The sequence below is a fragment of the Platichthys flesus genome, chromosome 7, assembly GCF_949316205.1.
Source record: "Platichthys flesus chromosome 7, fPlaFle2.1, whole genome shotgun sequence".
Classification (NCBI taxonomy): domain Eukaryota; kingdom Metazoa; phylum Chordata; class Actinopteri; order Pleuronectiformes; family Pleuronectidae; genus Platichthys; species Platichthys flesus.
The window spans coordinates 19,948,497-19,968,082 of record NC_084951.1 but is presented as its reverse complement, the minus strand read 5'-3'; the positions used below and the strand labels follow the sequence as shown (position 1 = coordinate 19,968,082).

Sequence of the window (19,586 nt, the reverse complement as noted above, 5' to 3'; positions counted from 1 at the left end):
AAGAAAAAACAAGAAATGGCAGCGGTGAAATGTCAAAGATGTTTTTGAGGTTATTCCGGAAGCCCAGTTAACATTTCATCTGTGAAACGTCCTGCTCTTATCGAGGTCGCGGTTCTTACAGGGACTGATTTCTGCTTTTTGTTCAGTGTAAAAAAAAAAAAAAAAGCAACCCTGAAGATTATCTAAATCAGGATTGAGAAGCACAAATCTACAACAGAAAGGCTGCACTACTCAAATAGATGTATGGAGAGAAAAACAGGTGTGAACTAGGCATAGAGGGTCAAATGGAAGATACTCTGCTGCATTATGGGAAATGGAGGATCTAGTTTTTTGGAACTTGAATGATGCGAGAAACCTAAAGCTGGAATATCTCGACTTCTGCTCAAATCCTGAAATTTCATTTTCAGTCTTGTGTTTGCTCTTTAGCCATCTCTAGGAGGGCGTTAACTGCTGAGACTACATTCATCTTCGTTTGAATGAGAAAGTGGTCTCTGTAAACACTATAAACTACTTGTAAAACAGATTTTGGAATTAAAAAATCAACATCTACAGCAAATAGACTGAGCCAAACTGCAACGTGACAAAGATAAAGAAGCATGGTTATCAAATATATATATATGTAGTCGTGATAGGGGTCATCTTGGGGATGAGCGGCTCATCGTCTTGGTGGAAAGTCATTTTCATGTTTTTCCACAGATGCTGGATTAATTGAAGGGACACTTACAGAGATGTCCCACTCCTGCATTGCTCCGCTGTGGACTCAGGGTTATTATCCTGTTCCGTCCCTCTGTACCCATCGCAGAGGAACACCTCCCCAGCACGGTGCTTCACTGTTGGGAGGTTATCTGTCAGGTGATGAGTGGCGTCTGGTTCCTTCCAGACGTGACACTGACGCATCAGAGGAAACTTGTTTCTCACAGCCTGAGAGGTCTTTAGGTTACTTGTGAACTACAAGCAGGCTGTCATGTGCGTTTCACTGAGAAGGACTGAGTCACTCAAAGTCTGGTCTGGTCACACATTCGACCCCCGATCAGTGCAGTGCTGCAGTGGTCACCGTTTTCTGGAAGTTTCTCTCATGTCCACACAGGATCCACAGGCCTTCTCCTCTGATATCTGACGTTTTTCCAATCTTCTCCATTTAAGAATCATGGAGGCCAATGTGGTTCTAGGGAAACATTTAACATAGCCTAGGTTTCAACCTCATGACTTTTGGGTGTTTTTTTGTTTTCAGCTGTGAGACCTCATACAAGCAAGGTGTGTGTGTCTGCCTTTCTGTCGACTGATTTTAGCTGGACTCGGATCCTCATGTAGAAACATTTGAAGACGATCATAAGAAAGTGGAGACAACTGAGCTAAATTTCAAATGGCATGGCAAAGAATATTTATTTCTGTGTGATATTCCAGTTTTTCCTTCCTAATAATTGTGAACTTTTTGTTAATTTCAGTTTTCCCTATGATATTGAGTGAAAGACACTTGATCGAACTGAGCCATATTCACTTTCTTTTTTATTTATACGCAGCCAAGTCAAGCCGACCAATCAGAGGTCAGAACCCGATACAACTGACAGATACAACTTCCTGTTTGTTCATTGAATTACTCTTTATTTTCAGTATGAGACAACAACAACAAATGAACATGCAAGTCTCCCTATCTCTACATCATGTTATACAAATAATGATTCTTTAGTTACAAAATATATTTATATAATATTTAAGACCATATGTACATCATATTTACACACTACATCCATTACTTTATTAGGTTTATTACTATATATACATTTAACAGGTATTATTCTTTAATATTACTATGATTATTATTTGCATTATTATTATTATTGTTAGCATTATTATTATTATTATTATTATCATCATTACTCTTAATCATCTATAGGTAACTAAAAATAAAAACAAAGCATGTAGCAGAAGATAAAACGGGACCGTACCTGACGTTACTGTGCCTGAATGGTCAAGGAGCAGAGGCTGTGCGGCGCTCTGTCCTTGGTAAAGCATGGAGAGCTGGCTATGTAGAGCACAAGGTTCAACAGACTATTTGTACAAAGTGATAACAGGGCTAGCAAGCCAACACTATATTCCAGCAGCATTTGGATTCCACTGAGGTAAACAACGACGTAGCTTGGAATCTAGCACGTAGCTGTCACGTCCCAACACCATTTCTGGGTCGTCCACATCGAATTAGAAGTTTTACCGCAGAGGGCCTGGATCACTGAGCTGCATGAACACAGTGCCAGTCCGATCACTGCAGTTTGACCAGTGTTAGCTCCTCCCCTCTCAAACTGTTAATGGATTGATTGATCTCCTCTGTAACATGGATACACGCACAGACACACACATGCACGCACGCACACACATACGTCATGTTATTTACTCTGACCCCAGTATAGTCAAATTCATCAGTGCTTCCTGGTACCATGAGCAGCGTTGTTCATTGTAAACATTTCTGTTGTGTAAGCCAGCTGAGCTTCCTCTTATGATTAGATCATTCTGTGTAGGTGTGCACAAACACTACGCAGAGTTGTGTAAGTTCACAAGCACAAAAAATAGGCCGGTTTCTCTCTTCAACCCCAACAAGTGCACGCACACACACACATACACACACGCACACACAAATACTCATCGCTGTCAGTTGTCTCACTCTCACCTTCCCACTCCCTCTGTTCCTTCTCTCTGTTGCTTTAACCGTCTCGCTTACCTCTGTCCCTTTCATTTCTTTCGCCTGCTCATCCCTCACCATCTCTTTGCTCTACATCTACGAAATTATGCAGTTTTTGCTCTTCCTCCTCTGGCGAGTGTGTAGCTGGCCGTGACTCGGCCCATGCAGAGGTCCGTGATGGGCGCCCATCCCAGAGGGGCTGTAGCGATGGCGCAGCTCCTCGTTGTTGATGTAGCACAGCTGCACGGGCCGAGGGATTGGCTCACCCAAGAAATAACCCTCATCTCCCTCTGACTCGGAGGAAGAGGAGCAGCTGGAGCACCAGGGGTCAGCGGCCTCCATGGGCCCATCAGTCCAGCGTGGCCCACCAAGCCCCACAGGTTGCCAGCCAGCATTCTGCAGGGTGAGATCCGAGGTGGTGCGGGGGCAGGGCCGGTGGGGCTGCTGCCTGTACCCACCTGGCTCCAGACCAAACATTTCCCGAGCAGCATGACCTGCGGGGAATCGATCATAATCCTCCTGAACGCGGCGGTAGGGCGGCTCCACCATTTGAGCCGGGCGGTCAGCCACCAGGTGCAGGGCGTTATCGGAACGGGAACGCCGAGAGCGTTTGTGGTGGCGGCCACTGCGGTGCTGCCCGTTAGCATGGTGACGATGGTGTTTGCGGACTCTTGGCTGCGGCTGCTGTGGCTGTGACACAGATTCCTGCCCAGTTAAGCGACGACGAGGCATTCTGTCACTCATGGGAGCCATTCGTAGGTTTCCACTGCTGCCCATCACCCCAAAACAACCTTTACCATCAAAGCTCGGTGGCTGTGGGCCGTCCCAGTACTGCAGCGGGTAGCCAACTCTCAGTGGAGCGTAGATATTGTTGTTGACTGGACGAGAGGAGGACAGAGACTCTGTGCTGTGGCACTGGACAGAGGAACTGAGGGTGCCCATGTTGCTCTTTTCGGACACGTTCACTCCTGAGTCCTTACTTAGGTCGGGCATGGAGAACCTAGACAAATGCTCCTGTCGCTTACTGACCCCATCCAGAGAGTTACCTGCTAAAACCACAAAATCATGTCAAATTCCAGATAATTTATTATCTTGTATATCATTTTATAACATGCTATGTTAGTTATATCACTGTACCTGTAGCGTGAGACATAGTCAGGGAGTCCATGGATCCACGAGGAGTCTGTTCTAGAGGAGTAAGAGGCTCGTTGAAGCTCATGGCATTGATGGGGTTCCTCCTGGTCAGCGGGGGTCTGCCGTTTCTCTGGAACCCGTGCAGACTGATGCTCCTCTTGTCAGAGAAGCCTTGGTTTTGGCTAGACATCTCATTGAAGCTCATCTGAGTGCGTAGCTTGTTGGGCCTGAACTCATCCTGGCTGTGGTGGATCCAGTTTTCATTAAAGGAGTGGCCCCTCAGTGCAGCCATAGGGGTCCTCTTGGCATTGCCTTGTTCCTTTCCCCAGGAATCGGGCCTCTTTCCTGGGTTGGCAGGATTCTGGACTGGAGGATGAGCGTTTGCGTTGGGATTGTAGCCCTGCCTGGGGTTACACTGGCCCAGGAGATGTATAGGTGTAGGGGTCGGGGAGGGCTCCCGCTGGGGGCCCTCGTAAGCAGCAGGGACATAGGCCTCGTCCCGATTCATCCACACCTGGTTAAGGCTCGGGGCACGGCTCGGAGTGCGACTGGGTGTGCGGTTAGGAGTCCTGCTTGGAGTCTGGCTTGCTGAGAGGCTTAAACGGTCCATCTGGACAGACAGGGGATCATTTTCAACAGACAGACGATCAGGCATGGGAGTAGGAGCGGATTGGCGAACATCAGCACTCCTTCGCTCCTGCTCTGCATTCCTACGCTCCTTTTTCCCAATCTTGGTACTGTGGCGAGATTCACGGGATCGGGCGCTTTGGAAAGCTGAGTCTGAGGAGTCAGACTCATCAGGATCCTAAATGATTCAAATGAAACAGACACTACTGTTTAACTCCTGACATGTAAAAATACACAATAATCTGCAAGGAGATTAAAAATAACAATTTCATAAAATCCTATTGTTTGTTTTTCTGGTCCCCTTACCTGTCCAGCGCTGCAGGACCGTGAGCAGAAGATCTGCCCCTGCTTTGGCAGGAAGGGACGGCCCATTAGAGAGCGCTTACAACGGGCACAGCAAAAACATTCCTCAGTTGCATGCCAGTGCTGCCCATCATACGTCATCTGGCCTTGGTCGATGCCTTCGGTTAAGCAGGAAAAACATAATTTTGAAAACAAAACAGTAAAGAATCAAGTTTATTATTGAACACAATTGGGGGTCTAGCTTTCACTGCATGAAAAATGGTAATGTGATGGCAGCTATTTCTAAAACTACTGTAGAAATGTGCTGCAAGTGTGCTAAGCTCATTTCGCCTGTTAGAGCTAAAATTGAGTAAAGCAAAAACATTTTTGTTTCTGTGCCCATACATGATCCCCTTGATCTCTGAGATACATTTTACCAGCTCCTCTCCCCAGCCAGAGGAAGTAATCATCTTTCACAGCTCCCATCTGGAGTCAACATGGGAACATCCTCTGAAACACACTCTTTCACTGCTACTGGAGCCTGGGATGATAATAACCATCCATATCTCACTGCACAGACTCCGCCTCCTCACAGCTGTGGCACACAGAGCTAATAACACCCACACTTACAATAAAGGCTGTTCGGTTTTCTGTGATGTTTTGTGAGTGTAAGACAAACATGTCCATGTGTTTGGTTTGCAGTTCATAACAGAGGAGTTCAAGCAGCAATAAAAAGAAACCCTTCAGGAAATACATGCGTGCCGTACCTATGTGTTCTCCACATGCATCACAGTACTCAGCGTAGAGGGACTCAAAGCAGTTGCAGCAGTGTGGTCGTCCATCCTTCATGATGTAGCGCTGGCCGCCGAGGGTGGTCTCACACTCGTAGCAACAGAAGTGCCTCATGTGCCAGTGTCTGCCCTCCGCCTCGGTGCATTCATCAGCAAAGATGATCTGCATGACCCAGACGTGACACTCATCAGCAGAGACATTAAACACTGAGAGTCCATGATGTGGAATGGAAGTCATGAATTAATTCAAAAGTCATGTTTTACTCTTAATTGTGAACACAACACTTTTAATGTTGCTGTTGATGTGGGGTCCCTCAGGGTTCAATCCTTGGCCCATAATTTTGTACCCAAGGAAAATGGCTCTCAATCTTTTTGACCAAAGATCCGTTAAAATGGAGGAATGTCTACTTGCACCTTGTAATCACATGTTGCATAAATCAATGACTAGTAAACAAAAAAGAGATTTTTCCTCATCTCAATTTGTTTTGTTTGGGTTGTTTTAAAGATAAGAGAAAAATCTGAAAACCAGAGGCATTATTGTTTGGACTATAATTTGAGAGAAGATAATACAATATTTATAATTATATCCATGCATCAGAAATATTTTACTATTGGATGAAGAACATTTTTTACCTCATCCAATAGTAACGTACTTATGTACTTTTACTAAGTAAGATCTTTAACGCAGGACTTTACTGACTTGATTAACACCCCTGATCTGTCATCTTAAGAAAAAAAACATTGGGTTTATATTTTACACATCACACTGATGTTGTAGATCATGATTTTGCTGATTTTCCAATTAAACGTTTGTCAAAATTGTTAATACGTCTTGGCAGAAATGTTGACGTAGTATCAGATACAGCAGAATGAGTTATACAAGGAAACTGAAACTGTTTCTATTGAATAAAAATGGACACTGAACCGTTGCCTATTGTATTTTAAGTAAACATGCTTACCACACTTAAATTACTTCAGACAAGTGTGACCAGTGATATTATTGTTATCTCTGGCCTGCTCGCCTCACATTATGAATAGAAAACAAACAGACTTTCTCCGTCTGGCAGGAATACTGAGACATATTTCATCTCCAGACTAGTTTCATCCACATCCAAGTCATTTCCAACCCTGAAGGGCTCCAGGCCCAGGAAGACACACCTCATCACAGGCACAGCAGCGGGGCTTTTGCCTCTCGGCGTGGTGCCGCCCACAGAAGATCTTGCCATCTTGGTAGAAGTAAATGAGATCCACCAACAGCTCCTCACACATGCTGCAGACAAAGCAATGAGGGTGCCAGCATTTTCCATGACCCGCCCTTGCAGCAAAGACCACGATGTCCCCTCCGTTTATCTGACCACCGCACTAATGGAGAGGAGACGGAATGAATCAAAAGGGAAATTGAGGAAAGGCAACAAGAGGGAAGGAGATGTAAGGAGAGCAGACAAGACATTCGTAAAGAGAGGAAAGCAAAAGAGGAAGGAAGCAGAGGAAAGGAGAGGAAGGGAAATGAAGGAAAGGAAATCAGAGGAAAGGAAAGGAGGTGGGAGAAAGCAGAGGAAATGACAAATATAACAAATTGATAGATAGGGAGAGGAGGAGTGAGCAGATGGTACTTGAAATGACTCTTCAATATTGAAATGTCTTCTACTTCATATCTGTGTCATTTATCTGATGGAACATAAAAAAAACGAGAAAATCGTTTTCCAAAAACGGTCTGAATTATTCAGATGGAACAGAGAAAATGACAATAAATGAAAAATGACTTGAGATGGAAAGAAGCCTGAAAGCTTGTTGAGTTGTGCTTTCATGTTCTCAGTAGTCGTCAGGTTCACCTTATCACAGATGGCACCGGTGATGGTGAGGGGGAAGGGACGGACGTTGCCTCTTCCCAAGTTGTCTTTCTTCCTTTGGTTGCTGAAGATCTTCAGTTCACGTTTCTCCTCCTCGTCCAGCCCGTTACAGTAACGCACCTGAAATACACAGTTCATCATGATCATCACGAGAACTAGAATTCCTCCGAAACGAGCGGACGTCACTTTCAAACTCTTCATGTGTAGACGAGGAATTTTATACCTCGTTGTCATGTGGTGGCAGCTGGTGGAGCAGTTGTTTGATGCGATATTTCTCTCCAGGGCTGTTTATGTAGGGGACCTTCTCCTCGGGTAAGGAGTTGTAATACTGATGCACCTGAAACAAACAAACGTCCTGGTTGTGTTAATGCAGTAGATTTACAATTCGTGCCATGTTTCTCTTGTCACTTGTGGGAACAGGGAATACTTTAGGTTTAAACACCACTGATGTACATTATTATCTCCTTATGGAGTTGAAATGATGAACCTGCTAACAAGCAGTCTTCTATTAACACATCTAGCAGATACAGGGCGATATTATTTATTATTGTTATCTCTGTGGGCTAAAAAGCAACACTGTATTAATACTAATAGTGGTAGCTTAGAGTGTGATATGCAGCCAACCCACACAAGGTATTTTCAGTCATGAACTTCAGAAAATGTCCGAAAATTTGGGTGTGGACAATCGTTGGAGTTTGTCTTTCAAATATGAAGAACGCTGCATGAGATTGACCAGGTCAGACGGAAAAAAGTCCTGTGTAATGGATTCTGATATTTATATTCAAATGTACAGCCCCAACTGGAGGATTTCAGGATAATGTCCGGAGTTCTGTGAATGTTTGAAAGCAGCTACAGTGACACTCTGTTTATTATGCTGGGTGCCACGTTTATATTAATCTACCTGATTTTATTAATTCATGGTGACAAACCCAGGTTAAATGTTTTTTTCTCATGGACTCTGTGCCCTCCGCAATCGCTGCATGGGTAAAATCAGTGTCTGGAATTATAAGTACGAGGCCCGATGAGCTCTGCGCTGCCACACAACCTTGAACGGCACCAGCTTCTTTAAATTTTTAACAGCTAATTTTCTCTTTGCTTAGAGGAAACTTCAGTTATCCACACTGGTACAGCAATTAGAATTCATGACGCAGTAGGACTCAATAGCCGTGGCCTGAATCGTCCACTTCTTTATTTCCATGGGAAATAGCTGGTGAAAAAGAGACAGACCGTGATTAGTGTTGGAGAAGTAAACACTCAAAAGTACGCAGAGCAATCTCATCACTTGTCTCTGAGTTTTCCGGAAAACTGTGTTCTAGTGTTCGCTGCAGTGTGAAGATGTAGTTTGCTGAAGTTGTTGTGATCCAATTTACATAATCAGAGGGGCAGCGGGCGAGAGGATGAGGAAGGGAGAGCTTGGAAGGAAGCCGGTAAAGAATTAAAAAAGTATGAGCATATCACTCATACTCATACAGCAGATTTTGCAGCCTGCAGAAATGTAACTGCTGCAGCTCTCAAACTGATCATTTTGACGATCTTTTAATCTGTAAAGTATTTTCTACATTAAACAATTCATTAATTCTGGTCTGGTGAAATTGCACGTGGTGATTTCCCAAAGCATTTTACTAATTTTGTCCAAACAACAATATCCAAAGATTGATAGGTTAAATTTCCAACAGATCAGAGGAGTAAGAAAATATTCACATTGGATGAACTGGACCAAGTGAAGGTTAGATAAAAAGACATGCTGACTTAATTGTCAGAATTACCATTTGATTTAATGTTGATCAATGAAAACTAAAAGTATATGAGATTGTCATAGTTCCTGTCAATGACGATGATCCTATTATCAACAGTATTTAGATTAAATAAAAGTAAATACAATAACACTACACTGTAAAGAAACATATACCTCATACTAGTTATATTACTTAAAGAGCCAAAAATTAAAAGTAACCAAAGCAGAAATATTTTCCATCTCAGTACTATTCTATTAAACTGTTATACCCTCAACCATTAGGTTATTATGAGACATGGATTAATATTTGAATTTATTATTATTTTCATTATTTTTATGGATTAACATTTGATAATTCAGAGTGATAGTTTAGTTTGTAAGTATCCATTGCAGTTACCAAAGAACAATTCAAAATGCTTTTTTTGTCCAAACAATTATCTGGGAAAAGAAAAAAAAAAAGCGAATCCCGACATCTGAGAATAAATCTCGATCATTTTTGCATTAAAACCGATTTCTGTCAGTCAGATAATCGCTTCAGCCTAATTGTGTTTTATGTACCAATTTCATCTAAACTCTTCATTTGTTTGTATGCAGAAATCTGAAACTAAAGAAAACTGAAGCTGTCGATTAAATGTGCAGTATGTCCCTCTGAAATGCAGTGCAGTGCAGTACAAGTACCTCACTTGAGTAAACACTCCAGTACAAATACTGACCAGAGTCATTATCTGCTAAAAAGTCAGAGATGGTCAGAAGTGAACGGTTCTGCCAGGGACGCCACATTTGGAAAATTTTGTCAGAAACACTTCAACAAGTCAGTTGAGTGAAGCCTATTTTCACTGCAACTGCAAGTCAAAACTTTTCAGGTCTGAAAGCTCGACAAACTGTAACTCCATGGAATGAGGATTTTCTTTTAAAAATGTGAGTCACATTAATGGCATTGTGCGGAGAGGAGGCAGAAGTGACAGGCTTAAAAAGCATTACATTCAAACGCAACAAAAAAAAAAGCAACAGCCAGCCACAATTGCCTGCACCTCCTGTTGGCAGAGCAGAGCTGCAGCCTCTTTCAGCATCCTGTCAAGATGGCTGACTGGTGAAATGACTGTTATCAGCCCAGCCTGTCATCTGTTAACACAGCCCTGGGAGGCCGAGTGCACTGGAGTGCCGCTCTTACTAAATTAGGACCGAAGTGTTTATACCAAATGTAGTTGAGCGTCACCGTGTTATCTCATGTCAGAAAGGACAAAAAGAATGGACATAATAAAAGAACAATGACGAGGAAGTATCTTCGTCAGGATCCGCACAGTTGATTACATTGGCTGGGTCATTTATGCAATTAAAAGGCATTTAAACTGCAAATGAGTGCAGACAGGGGATTATAAAACCTGCACACATAAACACAATGCCACACATTTTCAATTAGAGTCACCCAAACAGTCAAATTACTTCCATCCATCTGGGTTTAGGTTTTCAAGGATGCACTAAACTGCAGAACAAAATGAGGCTTAGTTACCAACAGCTCCATTAAAGGGGGAATGAAATTATACAAATTCAGTATTTGTGCAGAATGTATCTATATTCGTTTTAGAAATAAGTAATCATACCCTAAATAGTGATCAAGGAAAAGGCCCTTTCAGTCGTCGTGGATAAATATAACCTTGTACAGTTGAATATAAACTATCTTACACAGTTCCTCTATCTTATAAATCGATTAACATCTCTTTGTCCAACAGAGCGATCAGCTCATCAGTGTGTGATTCCTTTTCATGATCCAGGTTATGGTTGTCATTCTGACTCACTGTGAACTTGGGTCCTACACAATGTCACTTTCAACACTGAGAGCTGAATAATAATCGTTCTTCCAGGAAATGTCTGACAGCTGTGTCTCAATGATTTGTATGTCCCCGCCCCCCCCCCCGGAGCCCAACCCAGAGAGACTCAAACACCATGAAGGAGATCTAAAGACAACAATCATCCATTGTCTTGGTTTCAGATCAGGGAATTTTCCATCTCCGGATTACAAAATGCCTCAGATGCCTAAACGTCCAAATAATTGAATTCTCCTGAATGATTCAGTTTAATTCGATGTGGTCTCTCTGTGTATGACCAACATGAGCATCAGCTAATGAAGCACATAGTGACGTCCTTGAGCATTTATCCCAATGTGCCATCCGAAGATATGTGACTTGAGAGAGAAGGATGTCGAACTTATTGTGTACCTGCTCAGGACTGAGGGCCGGGGGGACCCAGGCGTATTCCTCCAGCGCACACCCAGAGTCGTCGTCAGAGGTGGAGTTCCTCTGGAAGTCGTACATCAGCTTGGTGATGGTTTTCTCCATCTCCAGAGACATGGTTGTCACAACATGCTCCTCTACACAAACCAGTTCAGTGGACACAAGTATTCCTGTTGAGGCAAAAACGAGGATTGGAATTAAAAGAAGAATATTTGGAGGTTCAGATAAGAGTCGTAACGAGATGACATATCCCCCTGAGACCCATGAAAAAAGAACTGATAAAATGGTGCCATCACAGTAGAAGTCTTAACATTTTCCTAAGAGCTAAAGAAGATTTAACTATTTTTAAAAACATACAAAAATCTGAAAGGCAGGCAATAAAATGTTAAATCACAATAGATAACAATACTTTTTGATAATTGTGTCATTTTGTGTTTATTTTTATGTACAGTTGTGTGAACACAGAGGGAAAAGACAGTGAAATGCAAACAGGATAGAGTGATATCAATAATATTCAACAGTTTTTAAGTTTGTTCAATGATTTAAGTTTTTAACATAGACTGTATATTAAAATGAACGTAGATTCCAGGTGCAGAAAGTGAAGCCAATGTGAAAGTGCCTGAGATATGTATTCTCTCAAATGACCTGCAGAGGGCCACTCCACTGGTTGCAAAAAGAAGCCAGTCTCGAAAAGTCTATGAGTCTATTTGATTCTACTTCTCATTTGCTTTTTAAAGCCGACATTACTTGGGAAGTAAACGTTTTGTTAAGGAGTTTACGGTCACGCCCACTAGTTTCAAGTCTTTTCAAATAAAACAAAATGTCCAACCAGAGTCTTCGAAACGGCAGCTCACAAACCAATGGGCGACATCACCGGGGGTTGACACATTTTATCTGTCCGTTAATGAGATAGGAGCAAAGTGTTGAATCAATCGACCAAGTGTCATCACCATCCCAAGAGCCAGGCAGGTAAAAACATCAAATCTGAAAACTGCAAGTCAAAAGTACAAAAAACTGATATAACACAAAATCACTTTAACAATGCAGTGCCCAAGACTTAATTATCTGAGAACAACGCTGCATGTGCATTCACTGCTTCCCTCGTATGTATAGATTAGAGGACGAATCGATCTTCTCCTTCTGTCTGTCTGAGGGAAGAACAGCTGCACACATTACTGACGCATGAATAATTAACAGGCCCAGGTATCGTCTCGACCACCAAAGTATTAAATGAAATGCTGCTCAACTTTATCAGGCAAATAGAATATACAGGGGGCGAGCGAGAGAACGAGCTCTGTATACATCTCACGGCTCGTTATTCTGACAGCTGATGACTGGAGAGATGCTGGAGTCAATTAGTGTGAAGTGGAAGGAAACAATAACATTATCAGATCCCAATATAAAAATGAAAAAACTCTGAGACGGGTGTAATTCAATCTGATCGAAGAGGACAGACAAGATGTTTTATTCTGTCTGTAGGTCACATATCAAGGTCATAGCATGATCACGGTTCAAAAACCAAAAAACACTGTGTAATGGTCGGTGAGTATCTGTGATCAGGTCGTGACATTTCAGATTCAAGAGGATTTCTCCCAAACTATGAGACAGGTCATTTTCTGGTCCGTTTCAAACAGCAGCCACTCTATTTCCTCCAGATTAGAAGTCACAGAAAAAAACAGAGCCGAAGCAGTGGCCACGCAACAGCAGACATTTCCACAGACTGAGCCAGTGAGTCAGCCTCCATCCAAGCAGAGCTGAGTACTGTTTTTCTCCCTAAAATGGGTGCTGCTGATTTCTCTGTGAGGAGAGATTGCAGGTATGTAACCTTGAACCTCCAGCCTGGCCCGAGGCGATCGGTCATTAGAGCGAGGAGGCGTGGTGAGAGCGGGCCTGCTGGGGAGCCTGCGGCCTGATGCGCCACTTTATTAGTTTATACGTCAGTTATGATATCAGAGCTGTGAGCTAGAGAAGAACAATTTTTGACAACTAGTGGACAATTTATATTGATTTACTGGTGTTAATATTTCAGGTATGATCATAAATCATTTAGTTAATTCCCATTGTTTTGCTTGGTTAAAAGAACAAACACCTTTCTTTTTTTTAAAGATTCCCCTTTCCCCTCTGGCCAAGAATTGTACTTGGTTAGTTAGCCTATAGCTTAGCAACACTGGAGCCTGGTTCTGTCTAAAGATTACAAAGTCCTAATACCAGAGCCTTTAAAACTCACCAGTTCACAGGTTACATGTCTATCGTGTAATGCTTATAAAACAATGAAGGTTAAATGCTAGACTATTTTTCAGCCGCAGTCACTGTTCCTGGTAAAGACACAATCCTTCACAAATCTGGCGAGAAAAGTAAATAAGTGTGTTTCCCAAAATACTCAGCTATTAATCAAATATTGTCTCTGCAAGAAGGCCTCATTCAGCTCCTTTAATAATTCACAGCAGCAGTATAAACAATGCCATCTCTGTGATGTTACACTGCAGTTTCTGACTCTCTACTGATTTGAAGATATTAAGTTCTAATCCAGGTCTAAAGAAAGGTTCCATGTGGTCTTTCAATGAAGTTGCTAACCACAGCATTTTGACCTGATTCCTTGTCTACAAAGCTCTCAATGGTCTTGCCCCTCACTAATTCACAACTCTCCTGAACTCACATTGTGCATCCAGGTCACTTGGGTCAATCCCCTTTCTACTTTAGATACCTCATTAGACTGTAAAGCTTGTGCTATACTTCATGCATCTGCAGTTGTGTCTCATTTATAAGTGGGGGTTTTTATGCTAACAAGCTAGCTACAATCACCTGGGTTGTGTTGAGTTAGGGAATCAGCAGCATCAGCAGGTTCAGTAAGATTGAACTGGTGGAGGCTGTTTGAAATGACTCCAATCTGATTAAACAACGTGCTCATTAGGAAAAGACTGTTTTTCTATGTCTACACACGTTAGACACACAAGATGGATTATGTAAAGCCTTAGAGATGTTGGATGTCACTTCAGGTGGATTTGGATGTTGCCCACTGCTTCAAGTGTTTGTTCTAAGCTGGGGCTAAACATGACACATGACTCCCATCATGCCAGAATATCAGTGCATCCACAGGCTCTATGTAGGTTCCCATAACATAAGGTGTGTAAATGTGCTTTGAGGGAAAAACGTGCAAAACAAAATGTTTTGTGTTTATGTGTTTAGAGCATTTAAACAGCCCCTTGAGACTTATTTCCAACATGTGCATAACAACAAATGGAAGTGAGGTGTGACAGGCAAACAAATAACTTAACATATACACATTAATCATTGAAAAACATCTGTATTGACTGATAAGTGGGGTTGGACACTTATGGAGATGCAGTTTGCAATTGACAAAAGTGTGGCATTTGATAGATTCATGTTAAAAGCCACTATTTAGAGCTGATTGTAAAATGATGTCATTTGGTTTATGAGTCATGACGTCGGCGATTCGACAACTCATAGACTTTTTGAATTGGTTTGAGATGGCATTCACATTAATTTTCCCAGTTGGGAACTAATTTCCCCAATTACTGTATTCTGACACATGAACTCACACTGGTTCTTTAAATGGATCAGGTTTCCCCGATGAGGGTCCGTGAGCGAAACCAAACTTTTCTTAGCTGTTTTTTCAAAGCATACATTTTGGACATCATAGCAGGAGATCCACAGGTGTAATGAGTAACATGAATTATGAATGGGTCCATTGTAATGTGCACACTGACTCAGTAACACCCCTTAGCGTTGCACATAAAGGAAATAGAGCAATGATTAATGCTGTAAATAACACAATAAATACATAAAATAATCCATCAGCAAGGACTGACAGTTTGCAGGACTCCACAACGAAAAGTTCCCTTTAGAATAAGGAGGAGCAACCAGGGGCAAATCCATGGGGTGGCTTCAGGGGGGCACTGGGCCCAGCCCTGATTGGCTCCTAAAATGCTCCTGTCCTGTAACTATAATTTTTTTAAATATACTAGTCACTTACTAATAATACTAACAATGCGTAAGAGAGATTGTAGATTTTGTTCTCTGAAGAACACAATGTGCTTGAAGAAATACATAGTATAAATAAATATATTCAATGATGTGTGGTTTTGCTCTAAGCTATAGCACCAACTTCAATGTGCACATTACTGAATCATGTCTTGTGTATTGGTGTTGGTTATATAATTGTCCCTAGGTGTAATTTGTAGCCCCCTTATGGCCCCTGTTTAAAAAAACCTAGATCCGCCCCTGGGAGAAACTACACATTAATACAGAAGCCAGTTGGTTGTAAGCCGCGCTCACCCTCTCTCTCTCTAATCCAGTGTTGGTAAAAATGTTCCATGTTCAGCTCACACATTGTTCGATGGAGGGAATGACAGCGTCACCGGGTGCCTCGCTGCTTCGATTAATGGCCCCTGCATCCCCCCCCTATCAAGATGCACTCTTCTGCTGTGCATTGTCCATCAAAGACACAACTTTAGTGTCAAACTGTCTCAATGTGGCGTCTTTCCAATCTAACTTTTGACTGAAATGCACTTTCAGCTGGTACAGAAGGCTGCTGATGAGTGTGTCTTTTTGATGTAATACACACTCGCCAGGCCGACTGATTAGTCACGACACACTCTTGTGTTGTTCCCCAGCAACACAAGGAGAGAGGAGAGGCAAGTTGTGAACTTCTGTTTCCTGGAGGAGGCACAGCTCCGGGTTATTCTTGCTCCAGAGGGAAGTGGTAATATATTTGGGGAGAAAAGAAATGTTTCAGCGTTTCCTACTTTGTAATTTCCTATTTCTCTGTAATTAGTTTGATTTCCAGAAAGGGAATTGTTCACATGCCTTTGGTAGAATCATTCCTACAACGGTCTGATTGTTGAGTTTGCTGATTGCACTGTCTATCTCTCAGCTAATCACAGTAGATTATGGGCTGTAGGACAACCAGTCTTCCTCTTTAATGCATAATGGTGATGCCATTTTAGCAGTTTATGTCCAGAGCAATGCTCGTTGTTCAAATGTTTAAAAACTATTTTAATCAGCAAAATATATTTCGTCATCAGAAAGTGTTGTGTGGTGAAAAGCAGTAAAATATCAATTGGAAAGCTCACTCGAGGTTTCCAATTCTGTGATGGGTTTAGTTCAAAGCTGTGAAAGGATCAGGATTTTGTAATTAACACTGTACAAAGAATCACTGCAGAAATAGGCGATCAACTGCCATCGAGGACCAAAAGTCTTTACAGCCAATCAATACTTTGAAGCAGGTCAGAGAAACTAATCAGTGAAAGGAGAGATTGGCCGGAAGAAAAGGCTGACCTCCGAACATGAAGTCTAAAATCATTACAAACACCTTCTAATCCGTTTTGACTTTGCCTAAGTTTTTATTCAATTTTCGATCTTTAAACCACAATGAGACCCTAATTAACGTCGGGGACACCGGAGTCACTCTCTGGGTCAGATGACACCGAGTGGCTACAATAAAAATGTCTGACATTTTACTCAGGAAGAAAAGGGGAAACAGTCATGTACCTTCTTGTATATTGTGACCTCAAACATCGAGTGGCAACGCACAGTGTGACGACAATTTAATAATGGCAAAGAAAGTAGGCAAAGTCCGTTATCTGTCTTATTAGTTATATAATTGAATTTATCATCAAAATAGCTTCTGAATATCGACTTATCGTTGCAGCTCAACAGGCATAAATCACTCATGTTTTATGTTGTACTATATTGAATTTAAGTTGATTTGATTCTGCAGCTGCTGAGCTGAAGTTGAATCAAACTGAAGTTATCTCCAAATACACGTTAAGGTTGTTGAACTATTACAAACACGTCTCTTGATTTAGATTTCTTCCATACACCTAATCATTTCCTAATCATTAGTTTACAATTGCTTTTGATGCATCTCAGAAGTTTCCAATTAAACAGAGTTTTATTTTAAATCTGTGAAAACTAAATTTGAGTCACATCCAAGGTCACTGAGTATCAAGCCCACGTTACATTTACACAAAGATCCATTCCACAGTTATGTTGTATATATATATATAAATGCCTTAAAATAATACAATTCTATATCCACTATATAAATATATTGCATTTGAAATCAATTAAACCCCATTTGTAGAGATCTGCTTTCATGTAACATGCCCTCTTTGGAAGCAGCCTGCTGCTGTCGGGGTTCATGATAATTGACGAGGTCAGTTCGGGTTTGCTCAGTTTTTACTAAATTAGAAATGAAATTATTTGTCAAGGATGCTATTTTAACCCTGCAGGGTGACTAGTAAACCGGGGAGAAGACGACTCATCCAGCCCCAGCCTTGGTGAGGCAGCACCCACCCAACTGTAGGTCAGTTGGAAAAACCTCGGCGAGTTGCCATGGTAACTGATTAGTGTCCAAAGTCCCAAACAACACACGTTTCTGACTGTCAGTAACGCTGCATGATCACATGTTAACGATAGCATACGGGCAGAGAGCCCTAGAATACATTTCCTTTCAACCATCGTCTTTGATGAGAAGCACGACCTGTTTCTTTTTTTACACACACTATGACAGAGTTATGTAATGGATTATGTTGAAAGCATATCATGTTTTACAGATCATAAATCATCAGTGAATCTGAATTTAGTCTTCCCACAATTTGCTTCTCTTTCGGTTAGATCCAATTAAAGGTATCTTAATTTGCACATAAATTAACTGAGATTAATGGAGCGAGGAGCGAAGATCCTCATAACAAATGGGGTAATTTTGAGAACAAAGAGAAAAGGCTCGGCGTGTGAGCTCACAATAGATTCTAGCTCAGGCAGATACGTGCGGTTTCCAGAAAATTTGGAGAAACAATAGACAGAGGGCTGTAGATGCATTGTTAAGAGCTACGCGTTTCCTTTTTCACGTGTCATGCTTCACCCACCTCCCTCCTTCCTCCTCCCATCCTCATGTGCCTCTGACAGGCTCTGTGTGGGAGTGCAGGAGAGAAAGAGAAGGAGAGGGAGTGATGGAGAGAAAAAGCTCTTATTTATGTAAAAGCTGACATGAGAGGAGGTGCTCAGCTGAAGCACAGAGCCTGACCAGGGCTCTTTTAACTCTTCACAGTGAGAGCAGCACCAATCGAAACCAACAATATGCTCTACACGACGGCAAAAATAAGGCAAAACCAACTTTTAATTATTTAACTCTATACAGTGTGTCAGGGTTATTACAATTTCCTCTCGCTGAAAAATTCCCTGGCTCTGTATATTCCCAATTTCACTCTTTAAAACTGCACAAAAAAAATGGCAAAAATCCTTCACGGATATCTCAAATTAACATGAAAAATGTATGCTTTGAGTTTAATGATTAAATCAGATGTTAACAATTTGTAATCTGAAAAAGCCAGGGAAGAGTCTTGAATTGCATCTGCTCCGATTGGCCCAAGTAGAACAACAGAGGAAAACTAATCGTCTCAACAGGTTCTCAGTTCTCAGCTAATTTGCAATTATTTAATCATAAACAAACGCTGTGTGGAATTATCATTCTAACGCAGTGTAATTAATCATCTCCGCCTGGTGAGGAGTAACGTGGCAGAGGAACTCCTCAGGATATGTGAACGCTGTTAAACTATCCACTCTGCGCCTGAAACATGGGAAATCAGATGCAACAGAGAGATATCATTCACTCCTGCCCACTGATAATGGCTGCACTTTACCTCTTTCAACTCCATCACATTCTCAAAGACTCAGCACATCTGATGAAATATTAAAGCCAGAGTACAGTGGGAGGTTTGAAGATGTTTTTTTTTTTTTAGGCAATACATTTTCTGCTCACTCTCCTATGTGTAGTAGTTAAACACATGCTCCAAATAATAAAGAAGCGGTAGTGGTTTAGTTTGGCCCCGGGCTTCCTCTGTGAAACATCAAACACTTCAGCAATAATCCCCTGGGAGTCATGTGGCACACAAATACATGATGCAACACGGTTTATCCACTAAAGGTCAGTCATTGAACATTTGAAATGTTAATTTTCTTTATTTTTCAGGGGAGAAGCTGTGTAGTTTCGTGGGAGACTGAGAAATGGGGCGTTTTTAATGTTCTGCAATGAGTTGTCCCATTTCGTCAACATGGAGGCTTCATTTATCAATTCGTCAGTTTTACAGATACTGCCGATGCAATAATACATATTAATACAGTTATACAAATACATCAACATGCTTAACAGGGTGAATTTTTGTCTGTCAGGATTACTGATCAGATTTTCAGAAGTTGGTGGAAGGATATGTTACGAGTCAAGGAAAAATTATTACATTT

The 19,586-nt window shown here is 41.7% G+C and overlaps 1 protein-coding gene across 1 annotated transcript in view; it reads right to left on the bottom strand.

Annotated features, from left to right (window-relative positions):
• Positions 1 to 149: 149 nt before the first annotated feature.
• Positions 150 to 19,586, bottom strand: part of LOC133956514 (prickle-like protein 2) — a 37,077-nt gene continuing 17,640 nt past the window's right edge. The window contains exons 2-10 of the mRNA XM_062391632.1: positions 11,310 to 11,494; positions 7,582 to 7,695; positions 7,341 to 7,478; positions 6,667 to 6,870; positions 5,485 to 5,671; positions 4,742 to 4,896; positions 3,812 to 4,613; positions 1,947 to 3,723; positions 150 to 1,165 (exon numbers count right to left, since the gene is read on the bottom strand). Coding sequence (XP_062247616.1) covers positions 2,771 to 3,723; positions 3,812 to 4,613; positions 4,742 to 4,896; positions 5,485 to 5,671; positions 6,667 to 6,870; positions 7,341 to 7,478; positions 7,582 to 7,695; positions 11,310 to 11,441 — 2,685 coding nt within the window. The 5' untranslated portion in view covers positions 11,442 to 11,494 and the 3' untranslated portion in view covers positions 150 to 1,165; positions 1,947 to 2,770. The remainder of the gene's footprint in view (positions 1,166 to 1,946; positions 3,724 to 3,811; positions 4,614 to 4,741; positions 4,897 to 5,484; positions 5,672 to 6,666; positions 6,871 to 7,340; positions 7,479 to 7,581; positions 7,696 to 11,309; positions 11,495 to 19,586) is intronic.